The sequence below is a fragment of the Haemaphysalis longicornis genome, unplaced genomic scaffold, assembly GCF_048455015.1.
Source record: "Haemaphysalis longicornis isolate Haplotype H1 unplaced genomic scaffold, Haemaphysalis longicornis Haplotype H1 scaffold_9, whole genome shotgun sequence".
NCBI lineage: Eukaryota > Metazoa > Arthropoda > Arachnida > Ixodida > Ixodidae > Haemaphysalis > Haemaphysalis longicornis.
In genome coordinates this window covers 21696953-21710295 of record NW_027526460.1, presented here as the reverse complement: position 1 = coordinate 21710295, position 13343 = coordinate 21696953, and the positions used below count along the sequence as shown (strand labels likewise).

Here is a 13343-nt window from a genome sequence, read left to right as displayed (position 1 = left end):
AGGCTTAGCTGTCCAACATGTTCAGGTAAAAAAAAATACGAAGACCAAGGAAGCACAGCCGGGAGGCGATGTTAGCAGATGGGGAAGATGAGGACTCGTCGCTGAATATTCACACAGCTTTTTTGTAGCGTGAGCTACACTGGCCGAGGTTGAGCGGTTTCACGTGGATCCTGGCGAGCCGTGCTGCGCATGCGCGAGGAGCAGTGACGTCTCACGGCGCCCAGCTGGCGCGCCTGAGCCGCTGCCGCCAGGACTGGAATAAATTAAATTAAATTAAATTAAATTAAATTAAATTAAATTAAATTAAATTAAATTAAATTAAATTAAATTAAATTAAATTAAATTAAATTAAATTAAATTAAATAAATTAAATTAAATAAATTAAATTAAATTAAATAAATTAAATTAAACTAAATTAAATAAATTAAATTAAATTAAATTAAATAAATTAAATTAAATTACATAAATTAAATTAAATTAATTAAATTAAATTAAATTAGAAATCGTTTTAGCAGCAGTGAGCATTATAATAAGCTAATCCGAGACAACCAGGAAACCTAAGAATAACCAGCTGAACCTCAGCTCACGCTACGTATATCCTGGTTAGCCGAGCTAAGCCGCTGCTAATTTTTTTAGAAGAGGAGGATGACAGGTGGAAGAAAAAATACAAATTAGAGAGGGAGAAAAAGACCTGGTTGATTACGGGATGGCTCGGGGAAACCATTTTAAGTACGCCACACAATTGCCTAGCGATTCGCCGTGAATTGTTTTACGCTTGGTGGGCTTGACCAAGACGAATTGTGTCGACGCTTATTTTACCGCACGTTTTCTGTACACCCAATTGCGACCGTCCCGAGCACGCACTGCATATACCCTATGCGGCATGATCACATCTTGCGGTTCTGGTGGTTGTGACAGCTTCGCAATCCTCTGAAATCTGAAAACCTGCCTGGTGAAGTGCCAGGGATTCTGTATCAGAAATTCCGACGAAATGGTGTACCGATTCTCACACATCCGATGTAAATGCTCCGTCCAGTGCAAACATGAATTTCCTACATCGATCACATCCCGGCTATCACGGCACCAAAACTTGTGTAAAGTGTAATACGACGGGGGAGCGCTGTGGTTGGTAGCAATTTATATTCTCCATCCCGTCACCTTGGCCAGTTTCCATACCGAAGCGGGCTCCTGTGCGTTCGGCTGTATTGCATGCAGCCTTGGAGGCGCCGTATTTCAACATTTTCCCGGCGTCTGCGCTCGCCTTGGCGATGCAGTTGTTTTGATCCGGCTGACACTGCGAGAGTCTAGGTTTGGGAAAGTAGGCTGAGTTATTTCGAGGCGGGCGGGCCGTTTTTCTCGAAGGTAGAGGAATTTATCGATGTCTGCGACGCCGACATCCACTGCCAGCCAGAGTTGTTGATTTATGAGGCTGCGAAGCGCATGGGTTTCTGGAGTGCGCGAGCCTTTTCACCCACTGACAGGCGTTGTCGACCCGAGAGCTACAATTTAGGGCTTTCTATGTCTCCTAGTTTCTTCTAAAAAAGAAACCAACTAGCTCAGATTCTGCCTACTCTAAGAAACACAAAAACAAAATTTACTTTCGAAAAGAACTGCAAGCGAACGTCACGAACTCAGGAGATCACTGACTTACGCTCCAGTCTTAAATTGTTTATGTCTTAGTTTCTTCTCCATTCTAAGATAGCGTCCTTGAATATTCGTTGATGAGTGAAACTTACGCGGCGTTTCTTCATATTGTCTTAAAAATATCGCACATCTTTGTCGTTTATTACTTGTGTGGTGATAATAGCCGAAGCAGCATGTGGGTGGTCATCCCCGCATTTATTCTGCGTTAAAAAGGAACGCTATCTTCTTCCGTTTGACATTCGTTTGACTGCGCAGCTGTTACTACCTTTAGCATGGTCTAAAGGCATCTCGAAGTAAATGCGAAAAAAAAATTGGTTTAGTATTCGCAACACTGTCTCCTCCCTGTTCCTTTCCGACGGTAGGCTGTCAAAAGGGGATAAAAACTTCCACAAAAATAGCACCAAGTTTCCAATACGACCAATAATCTGATTAGCAGCATCCCATTATATGTTATATTAGTGACTCTGTATTTAAACTCATTACAACCCTAATGCGAAACTCGATACGGCTAGGTCGACGTAGAATAACCGCAATAGTTCTTTTGTTTTCGCTTTCTTTGCCGCGAACAACGCCCACAGACTGGGGCATTCGGACGAGGACTTTGCGGGAAAGCACGCCAAACAGGTGCGTCCTGGGAACAATTTTTCCGCGCACTTCCGGGAGGACGAGCACGCAGTGCCGTTATGGAAGATACGTGCGTCACACACCAGCAGGTAAAACCAAGCCCACGGCGCGCGAGCGGTGTTTCACCGGACAAATTATTAGGGCGGGTGTGCCGTAATGGCTCAGGCAAGATGAATCGTGTGGCTGCCGGGAGATCCGATCTGACGAACGAGTGAGCATGGTTAGCGGTGGGGAAGCAGCGTCCGAAAACAGATACATCCACCCCCTTCCACAGTGCCCTATCGCTGTTCCACTCCTCCATTCACGCAGTTGGTATGCCAAGGAGGCACGAGCAATGCGCATGCCCGGAAGTATTTTAACGCCGAACCCTTTTTTATGGACAGCAATACAGGAACACCCGGTGAGGGGTCTTGTTGCACGCGTTTTCTCACATGTCGAATCTCTCGTTCGAAGGCTGGAAGGCGACGCTATGATAAGTAAAGTTTCTGATAGAATCGCACTAATAAACACATGCTGCGCTAATAACCAGCATGGCCTTTCATGACACAAGGAGTTTGAATAATATCGCATTGCTACAAACGCCTGCTATGCACTTCCCCTGCACGAACAACGCTATTGTTCACTCAAAGTGCATCAGCGAATCAACATGCACCTCCCGTGCACCAACGAAGTCCCATTGCCTCATGTCGACCGCCAATTAGGGCGACGCAGATAATCAATGCGCGGCGTTCGTGCACCGACTCCGATCAACGAATGCCTGCTGACCGACCCCGCTCACTGGGCCCCTTCTCGGATCAGGCATGCGTGGCGCGGAGTGTGGTTGGGTCTAAAAAACCAAAGAGCGAAGCCGCCTTAAAGCAATGGTGGCCGATAGCACATTCCTTCAAAGGCGCCAACGATTGTTGACCCATGGTGCAGTAATTGCCGATTGTGACTGCAACTATTTCTTGCGAGCCGATAGTGCTTGTGTATGCGCGTGTCTGTCTGTACGTGTTTGTATGTTGCGCGTCGCAGCCTTGGAGCCTGAATTCCTCAAAACATGGTTGCCCTGGCGCGCCATTCGCTTTGCGCTTTTTCTTGAACTCCACGTGTGGGGCTGCAGTTCGCTGTTATCGCGCCGAAACCGACTCCACCATCTTGCACGTACCGTTCCTCACGATTACCCGATGCAGCCCGCCACAGTCGCTTTCGCTGTCCGCCCCACACTCCTACTGGGGTCTGGAAGCCACCCCTCCACTTTCTTTTATTTTTCTGCCACTGTATTCTGAGGGCCCGTGCTGACTGTTCCTCCTACTGCTGACCTCCTAGCAGCCCAGGAAACCATTGCGGCCACGTCAACCAGACCAACCAGGTCACTCAGGCTCGCTTCAAGCATGCGGAAACATTGGCAGCCTGATGTTAAACAACGAACCTATGTTTTCGATCCTCCCGATAATCAAGTTAAATCTCCTTCGCTCTATTTCTCTCCTTCCCCGTTCTTTTTCTATCTTTCTCGTGCGCTGAGGAGAAGTCGCTCCGAATGCGGCATCAGTCTGTTGCGCAGGCAGACTCAGAAGGCGTGCTGTAAGTCTGCGTAAACAATTCTGGGGTGTAGTCCGAGCGGGTAGGGTGAATCGCATTCCAGTCCGTGGCCGCTGCGATGGCATGGTCTTGTTAACCGACCACCACCGCAGGGATGACATAAGTGCGGTGCGCTACCGGTTCAAGTTCTCTGTTCATCACAAAAATGGCTAACGTGTTTCACAGAAATTGGCGCTGGTGTCTGCGGAATATCTTCTTTGGGACATACAGATGCGTCACGTGGTTTTCGTTGAGGTTGGGCCATGCGAGCGTCACGGCCTACGACATTTGCGTTCAAATGACTGTGGTGTTTGCACTTGTGTGCCCACATGCTGATGAGATGACAAAGAGACAGAGAGGCACCACCACGGCAACAACGACATCTAACGGCCCCGATGCTAAAACTCTACTGTCTGCCACGCGAACAATTTTTTTTTATCGTGCCATCGTGCTGATCATCTCGCCGCTTGACGCGAGAAAGAACAGTGATAACTGCGGCTCTTTTGGGCGCCTACAGCATTCATTATACATTAAGTAAATATAATCCTTTGTTAGTGCTTTGGACGATTCTAGCCATTATAAACGGTGGTACGCTGCGTACTTTTTGCTACGCGGTGTTGGATAATAAAAATAGAATGTGTTCCGTACGCTCTTTGCACGAATGTTCCCGGACTCAAATTTGCAGTGAAGCGCAGAATTGGGTTGGAATTCAGTTTCAAGGCGCATTTACACATTCAATTTGTTTCTTAAGGAAAAGTCACCTGACAGCTACACCGGCCTAGTGTGCTTATAACCGGTACGAAAAAAATTCAGTTGTTGCAAAGTTCGAAGCTCGCATACCCCTTCGAGCACTTAACAGCAAAATCATTATTGCACCAAATTAAGTCTGGGATGAAATGCTAAATGGTCGGCGCTTTAGTAGCAATATAAGATTCCCTGTCTCACGAATCGAATGTATTTACCGGGATTCCAGAAATAGGTGCATAAATTACCGGGTGTTCTCGTGGCCCGTTTACCCGGTAATTGGCTGGGCACTTAATGTTTCCTGCACGAGCGCATCATCAACATAATTGCTTCTTACTGCCCAGCCGCTACCAGGGGGCAGTGCCGCTGATTGATGCCTCTTTCTCGGAGGCGCAGCTACATCTTCATCTATCAACAGTTGGAGTAAAAATCCGAGAATACAACCAACGTCCGAACAGAACAAACAAAGTGAAAAAAGAATTTTACGTTTTTTTTTTTTTTTTTTTCAGTGAAACCAGCAGTTGTTTCCGTACAATGTCGTATTCTTCCCCTCCAAGACCGGCAACAACAGGCCCTAAAGTGCTCGCTCTCCCACCTTCCCCGTTTGCAGCTCTGCGTCCGGCCGGCCCAGGGCGGCAGTGCGGAGCAGTGCGTGGTTCGTGATGCGCGGCGGCGGCTCGTCGGCGCCGTGTCGTGGTCCGTGAGTGCGAAGTGCTGTGCGGCTTCTACGAGACGCTAGGCCCGGCCCCGATCGCCGCAGGATTATCCCGTCATGCTGACGCACGTCAGGAAGGAGCTCAGCCTGGACGCCCAAGGGGGTGAGTTAAGCAGCGCCACCGCCGCCGCCGGGCTGCCTCTGTGCCCGGGAAACAGATGGTCTGCTCGAAGACCCATAACAAAATCTACTCGCGTGGATCATAAGAGCCAGTGTCACTTTTTTAGACTGCTAGAATTTTTTAGCAACATTATAGGTTCACATTTACCCGGGTTGAATCCATGAACAGATTTAGCCTTGGGTTTAACCTTCAACCTTTAACCTTCAAACCTGTGCACGCGACGGTCTCCATTTATGGGCTCAAGCAATATGACTTTCTGCGGCCCACCGGAATGTAAACAGTGTCTCCCAATTAAACATGGTGATTTTTTTTTCTTGTTCAGGGCGCCTGCTACTTCGTACCATGCAACAAATAACCAAAAGCATACGCCCTACGTTGTCGTACTTTGTAAGTCGTTGTGGAAATGGGTTCCGCCGCGTGCGTTTTGCAGCAGCGCACACTCATTACTCCAGTAAGGACTCCTGTAATGCTGAAAAGAGGTACGAATGCAGGATGCAAAGTACGAGTCTGCTAAAAGCGCGTTGAAAACACCAGCGAGGAAAAGAGGATTCCTGGAAAAGAGAATCAGTACGCAGTCTCACAAAGGTTTTTTTTTCACCCCAGGAAAGTGCAGTTATTTATTTATTTATTTATTTATTTATTTATTTATTTATTTATTTATTTATTTATTTATTTATTTATTTATTTATTTATTTATTTATTTATTTTGCTGTTTGTTTGTTTGTTCGTTCGTTTGTTATATACTCTGCTGTGCCCAGCGTATCGCTCACACGGTCCACATACCTCCCATTACCTACCCACAGCGCAGTGTAAACTGCTGGGCTGTAATACACAAGTTTCGGCTCATGGAAATTCGAACGTTTTGCTGGCGAACGCTCGACACGTAGGATGATCGCTTGTAAGAAGTATGCTTTGTCACACGCTACCTCATAGTGAGGTAAAGTACCCTTTACAGACACACCCGAAGTTTGTGACATTAGTGCTCGCGATTGATTGATTGATTGATTGATTGATTGATTGATTGATTGATTGATTGATTGATTGATTGATTGATTGATTGATTGATTGATTGATTGTGTGAGTGTCCGTGCGTTCGTACGTGAGTGAGTGAGTGAGTGAGTGAGTGAGTGAGTGAGTGAGTGAGTGAGTGAGTGAGTGAGTGAGTGAGTGAGTGAGTGAGTGAGTGAGTGAGTGAGTGAGTGAGTGAGTGAGTGAGTGAGTGAGTGAGTGAGTGAGTGAGTGAGTGAGTGAGTGAGTGAGTGAGTGAGTGAGTGAGTGAGTGAGTGAGTGAGTGAGTGAGTGAGTGAGCATTGTTGATGAGCAGATGCCCCTAACCTTGCAAGGTGTGCCGGCAATCGTGCCGCCAGAGCAGCAGCTTTTTAAAATTATTCGCGGCAAATAATTATCCTCGCCGAGTTTTTCTAGAGGTAGTTTAAAAAACGCCCAAAAGCGACATCTATGAAACCTCGAAATGTTCTTGAATTTTTAGACCAATTCATGCTAGTACAAAAACAAACGTTCGCGGCTTTTGTTGCCTTCACTGCGGACTGCCGGCTGTAATTACCATACCTTTGATCATGTCACCAGAGCGCCCTGCTCTGTTTAATGGGGATTAGCGAAACAAGAGATAATCCTTCGATATGAAAATGCAGTGTAAAGAGCGCATGCTTGGCTTATATTCTCGGGTGAGTGCCACCAATTAACAGGTTAAAATAATCCTCAAATCAAATAACGGATCTTTCGAAAAGTTCATCGAGTAGTGGCAAACCTTAACTAAAACCCGGAGTGAAAATAGGCCACGGAAAAAAAGTAAGCGGACACCACGTACGCTCGGGATGTGAAACCTCTTTCCCAAGCCTTACTCGCGCTATAAATCTCGTTATAAAAATTGCATCTCGCTGAACAAATTTTTACGAGCTCGTAGATTTGGTTCCCACCCAGGAAGATTCTTTTCTCGTGGAAGCAGGAGATAAAGCATGACGCCACATGTTAATTACCGCGAGCTGGGTTAAATTATTCCACAGCATTTCAGTTCGGCATGTCTTATGACCCAGGCTTAGTTACGAGCTTACACTCTCAAATTTGAAAATAAGACATGAGTCTGACATGTGCACTTTATTCTAATTTTGCTCGTAGGCTTTGAACCCAATAAAAAAAGAACGAGACATATATACGTACAAAATAAACATAAAAACGGCGGGAAAATATCCAAACAGCGCTTTTTTCATGACCGCAAGTTTAGAGGCAGGGAGTCTTGCAAAAAAACACCTCGCGAACTGGCATCGCCAGATTAGAATGTCTGGAATCATTAGAGTAATTGCCTTTGCGCCAAGTTGCATACAGTATTAATTTCGCCGCTAAAAATAGCAGGGGAGTGAACCTCCATGCACATTCAGCCTAGAAGAAACGAAATCGATAATTTATAATACACTCAGATCAACCTCATTTGAAAGCTCCCTTGAAGCGACAATAACGGAATGTTCCGAGAGAAGGGACTCATTAGGTGCCACTGCAGTCGCGCACTGCAAAGGACAGGAGCTGGATGGGATACCAAGTAGGAAGAGTACGAGAACTTTTTATTCGTGGACGAGTAACGAGCTGCTGGCAGCTACGAAGCCTGTAAGTCAAAGGTTGAAAAACCAGACGGATAAAAGGCTGAGACAAAATCCATCTGAATTTAGCTCTCTTGTTCGCCTCTACTCAAGAAAATGCTCATAAAAATAAGATTTTCCAGCGTCTTTCTGTCACCTACGTTTAGGAAAATTACAATACGCTCAACTAAAGGGGTGTTCTTTTCGGTGGAAATAATACGTCTTAGAAATTAGAAAAAAAAATTTTTTCATCTAGTTGTCTGCAACAATTATTCCTCCGTACTAGTAATTCTTAAATGAGTGATTCCTTCTGATGCTGCTTCAGAGGAGAGTAAAAATTAAGACGCCTTACATTTATTAGCTTCGCTTTTAATATTCATGCGTATCCATTCAAAACATTCTGGACCTTTTCAGAGTGCGCGATAATCTCATGCCGCCGCACATTCTTTCCGCTGCCCGCTGTGGCAATTTGAAAGAAATGAACCCCCTAAAGAAAGCTAAGTTTTGCAAGATTCGGTGGCGAAAGAACAGGTGACCTGTTCACCTCGAGCCACGTTGGCATGGTGGTTCTGCAAAATGCAACCTCTTGCGGCGCTCGCTTTTTTGTTTTGTTTTCTGTCTTAAAATGACTGCGGGAGTTTTCTACTTCATCAAAGCGCGTCCGTTAAACAGCAGGTGTCCAAAGTCCTCCCATCTATTAAGTACGGCCGGGTGGTAGCGTTTACCCTCACCAGTACCGATTATTTTCTTCATCATGATAGAGACTTCGGGTTAATGAGCCTTTTGCCAGCTTTCAAAGGGGGTGTATATAAGAGATAAAACGGCAAATGAGCGTCTTTCAAGATCGGATATCTAAATGCAAGAAAACCCTGGACGGTTAATTGGGGTTCAAGAACAATATAACCCAGACGTTCATAAGCCCAGCTCTGCGATCTCACGTATGCGTTTTTGTGAGGACGCACTGACAGTCACTTGCCCTCACGTAGTGCGCAAGGACGTGGTAGACTCTTAAATACCCCATCCCTCGCCCGAAGTCCTCATCTGCTCGTGATTTTTTTGTCTTTCCTAAATACACTTCTCCCAGTCAAATTCGAGCTAGTTAGACCATTTGGGCAGCGAATATTTATTACTATCAAAACGTTATCTGTCAGAAGCACCACCAATGACTTACGATGCTAACCGTTCGACAGTGATAATAGCGGTTTTAATACATTACCAAATGCACACTCGCGACCAGCAAAGACGCCAACGCTTTGTGCCATGGTGTGACCCGAGAAACTCTGAAACTAAGCTCCAAAAATACTCGCTGCTGCTGTCAAATCGCATTGTATTCGTTTTCATTGATTTTGTATTTTCCCGTTTTATTTTCTTCTTGAAATAAAGGTGTCCGGAAGCAGCTTGGCATGGGCCCTGGGCCTCTGTGCAGTATTCCCAGATCTCCAAGGCCAAATAAATCCAATAAAATGCAAATGCTGAAGTAAAATGAAACGAATCTGGTACCGCAGTGTAGAAGTTATCTGTTCCCGCGCCTTCCGGGGGTGAAAAGAGACAGGAACAATTCAAGCCAAGAAGAGCAAGTTGAGTTGGTTTTTCCAACACCGACCATAATAAGGTAATGGCGAAAATGCCACCGGCGCGAACAAAGAAACCGTCTAAGTCTGTAGACCCTACTCGGAAATTGTGACGAGGTATAGTAAGGGACGACAAGATACACTCGAGATTGTACGTTGCCCCGCACTGGTGTGTCATGAACTTTTGAACTGATTCGGTGGCTTCGTTAAGCGTGTCCTTATTAAAGAACCTCTGCAATTTTAAGAATGCTAAATAACCAAACTTCTCCCACTAAGTGACGAAGCATGTCTGTTAGTAAGCATGTCTGCAATCACTCAACGCCTCACTCCATCCGTTTCCGCCCCCTGTCTCATTCTCAAGGAAATAAATCGCTGATGTTTTTTCGCCGCACCCCAACCCCACCATGAAAAACATTCAGCCGCTACCACAGTTTCCTCTAATAAAAAGAGAAAAATTCTGAGGCCGAGAAACAGGTAGCACTCATTGATGGCCGGGCTGGAAATTAAGTCTCCAGCTCCGTACATTAAAGCAGCAAAGCGATGCTTAAGGCACCTATTATTTGTGGCCCAAGTCCCTCGAAACCGGTAGTATATGTCTTGATTTGTAAGCAGCGGAAATAAATATGTTCCTGCGCGCTTTACCCTCGACGTGACATCAATAACCTTCGAAATAATGCGGTGCTCTTCCAGCTAAGTACAGCGGTATAAATTCTGTTCACTTGAATTCGTTCTTTTTTGTTTCCCATCGTGTCCAGGTATGGTAATTCTCACGGGAGAGCATTGTATTCACTTCGTTGCCTTAATGGTTCGTGTGCGTTAGTATAGGGGTTCATAATGGAGGAATTGAAACATCAAATCTATGAAGAATATATTCTGAAAGTTATGATGCGTGCACCGCTTTAATTCTACAAGTAAATGTTACTATAGCCTACGTTATGAGCGGAACAAGTTTACAGCGCCTATTTTGTGGAACAATTCATGGATGAGCACAGATTTTCGTGGTTTCACGTTTCACTGTTACAAAAGCGGTAGCAGGGTGGCGAGTTGGGCTATAGTTGCTGTACTTGAATCTTCGGGGAACCGCGCGAACTAACAGTTCGCGCTGTTCCCCAAGATACAAGTTACAAAAGCGCCCACTGGGGAACTGCGTGTTTACGCGCAATGTCGACAGCACATTTGTAAGGCACCGACATTTTCGATCACCTCGGCCCGCCCTTCAAAACTGGACTGCGGTACGTATCCTGAAACGTAAAACGGCGTAACATCTTGAATACATTCGCGCCTTTTTTAGAGCGTGCGTGAAGCGTGGGACTTTGGCGCCACCTCTGTGTGTAGGGTAGAAACACTGCCGCAAGATTATCGATCTTAACCCTCCTTCCTGGACGCCCCCGCCAGGTCGTCCAGAGGTCGTTCTGCGTCCACTAGATGTCGCTCCAAGTACTGACCTGAGCAAGAACCTTCGTTGAAATAGGTGTGCCAAACCCAGTATGACAGCGTTGGAGTGTTTGACAATAAATGTTTAACCCCGGTGCGTAAGCAAAATTATTTATTTTGATTCAAGAAATGAGGGGGGGAAAACGACATGAAAGCGACGCAACTTACAATCATTAAGACAGAAGGCCTAGAAACCTAAATTGATGCTTGAGATCAAATTGGCTTTCTTAGCGAATTATGATTACTATAGCGTGTTGATCATAGCAAATATAACATAAGCTCAATCAAGGGCTATCTGCGAGCAATAATGTCAGATACGGCAGGATCACGAGGAGTGAAAGAATCTCAAAATCTAACGAGGGAATTCTCCACGAAATGAAAACTTTTATTTAAAAATACAAACCGATAAAAGTACAAAGCGGTTGGAATAGCATACACGATGTGAAGTGCCCCACTATGTTAAGAGAATAAAGGTTACCAATTTTCATGCCTGCAGCACGTGCGGAAATAGAGAGAGAGACAGAGAATAGTCTTTAATGATACTGGTGAGGTTAGCCTGGACAAGGCGCCTAGCTTGCTACACCAGATGTATAAAAAAATGAAATCGATGAAGAGATGATGATAATGACTGTGATGAAGATGACGCGCTCATTAAGAGAGTCCTGTTTAAAGAGTCTGATCATGGAAGCACTAAAGAGACCAGAAAATTCCAGTACTACGCTGACTGGCGTCTCTGTGTAGTGTAATGCCAGAATTCCGGAGTACTATCACAGGACTATCTTGCTTGAGCATTCGAAATGCTGTTTCGCAATTTTCAGAAGCTATGCTAGAGATATGAAATGCTAGATTCTTGTCGTGGGGCCAAGCAGATGGCGCAAAGCTATGAATAATGTGTGGAAAATACGACGCCAATAAATGGAGCTGTCTTGATTTTCTTCTCGATGAACTGGTAAAGTTATTTAAGCACTTCAGTAATTCTGTCGTTGTAAGAAAAAATTCTGCCTTTTTCTCACTCATCAGGCACTGTGTCACGGTATTGATAGATTTGCTTGCGAGCCAGAGTTCTCCCATTCTTTCATTTTGTTGAAGTCAGGGCCAGCAAAATGCTCGAGAGCTTCATCTAAACGGCTATCGTGGTTATGGAAAAGAAGAAAAATTGGAGTGTGATCTCGTCTACTGATGCCATCGGGCCTGTTCTAGCAGTGCAATTCCGCTTGAGTTACAGAATTCTTTCGCGGAACTGCGATCATTCAACCGACTTTCCCTTCCCTAACCCCTCCTTTCCCATCATCTCCCTTCACACTTTCCCAGCACAACTACACTCCGTCCACCCCTTTGCCACTTTGCCGTCGTGTCCACTTGCGGCGAGACTTCGTACAGACAACGACGACACTGAAGCAAACGCCGCCGCGTAATCGTGAAATGACATACCTGCCCTAGCGCGGTAAAAACAATATCGTGGAGGTAGAAACAGCGAGTTTCCTACTTCAGGCCACGAGGGACACGGCGGCGCTCACAAGTTGCCGCAGCTTTTTTTTTTTTTTTTTTTATATATATACGGCAACTTTTTTGAATTGTTCTGGGGTTTAATACAACAAGTATTTGGACCGATAGCCAAAGGCTAGTGTCCCGTCTACTTACAGAAGTGCGTTATTAGATTGAAAAAAACCGAACAGAAGAAAAATATAACAATTACAGAACTACAGAAAGCTAAGCATGATGAATATACAATAATAAAATTTAGATGTCAATTAACCCTTACTTGCTAATTAGCTTCAATTGATAACACATTCCATTCTTTTGCACCAAAAAGTTCGATCAACCATTTACCATGCACATTTTTACAAACAGGAAGGTTGAGATTTCCGTTTGTAGCCTGTCTCGTCGTACGGGCCGGTAAAGAAAAACTTGTTAAAGGCGGTGGAGTGTTAGAAGTCACTACGCTATTGACCAAAAGGGCAATATTGTAGTCACGAAGAAATGTAAAGGAGAACTCGAAGTTCGTCAAATAATTTGCTCCTTAGGTGGTCAAAGGTACAGTAATGTTATTATTCTTAACGCTGGTTTTTCTCGTCGTTGAAGAGGAATTAAATAAGTCGCATATACCACGTCCCCCCGTCTTATTACAGTAACCTATGTGGCAGCGCAATAATGAAAAGTATAGGCAGCGGAGAATGTTATATGGAAAGTGTTGACGGGCCTTTGCTAGTGTGCAGCAACCAAAAGCCAGTTTTCCACATACGCTATAAATTTACTCCTTCTAGTCCACTCTGATATCCTCAATCACCAACGGTTATCTTGCCTTCGCATTACATGCCCTGCCCACGTCCATTTCTTCT

The 13343-nt window shown here is 45.0% G+C and overlaps 1 protein-coding gene and 1 long non-coding RNA gene across 4 annotated transcripts in view; one reads left to right on the top strand and one right to left on the bottom strand.

Moving 5' to 3' along the window:
- Positions 1–13343, bottom strand: part of LOC144153793 (uncharacterized) — a 361456-nt gene that overhangs the window by 282441 nt on the left and 65672 nt on the right. Inside the window, exon 2 of one of the 3 annotated variants that reach the window (XR_013319379.1) lies at positions 5228–5374. The exons of the other annotated variants lie outside the window; for them this stretch is intronic. This is a non-coding gene — a long non-coding RNA (uncharacterized LOC144153793). Of the gene's footprint in view, positions 1–5227; positions 5375–13343 lie in introns of those variants that run through there. 3 annotated transcript variants of the gene reach the window in all.
- The window catches only part of LOC144153792 (uncharacterized), a 176349-nt gene continuing 168233 nt past the window's right edge, over positions 5228–13343 (top strand). The window contains exon 1 of the mRNA XM_077685522.1: positions 5228–5390. Within this exon, the coding sequence (XP_077541648.1) occupies positions 5345–5390 (46 nt within the window). The 5' untranslated portion in view covers positions 5228–5344. The remainder of the gene's footprint in view (positions 5391–13343) is intronic.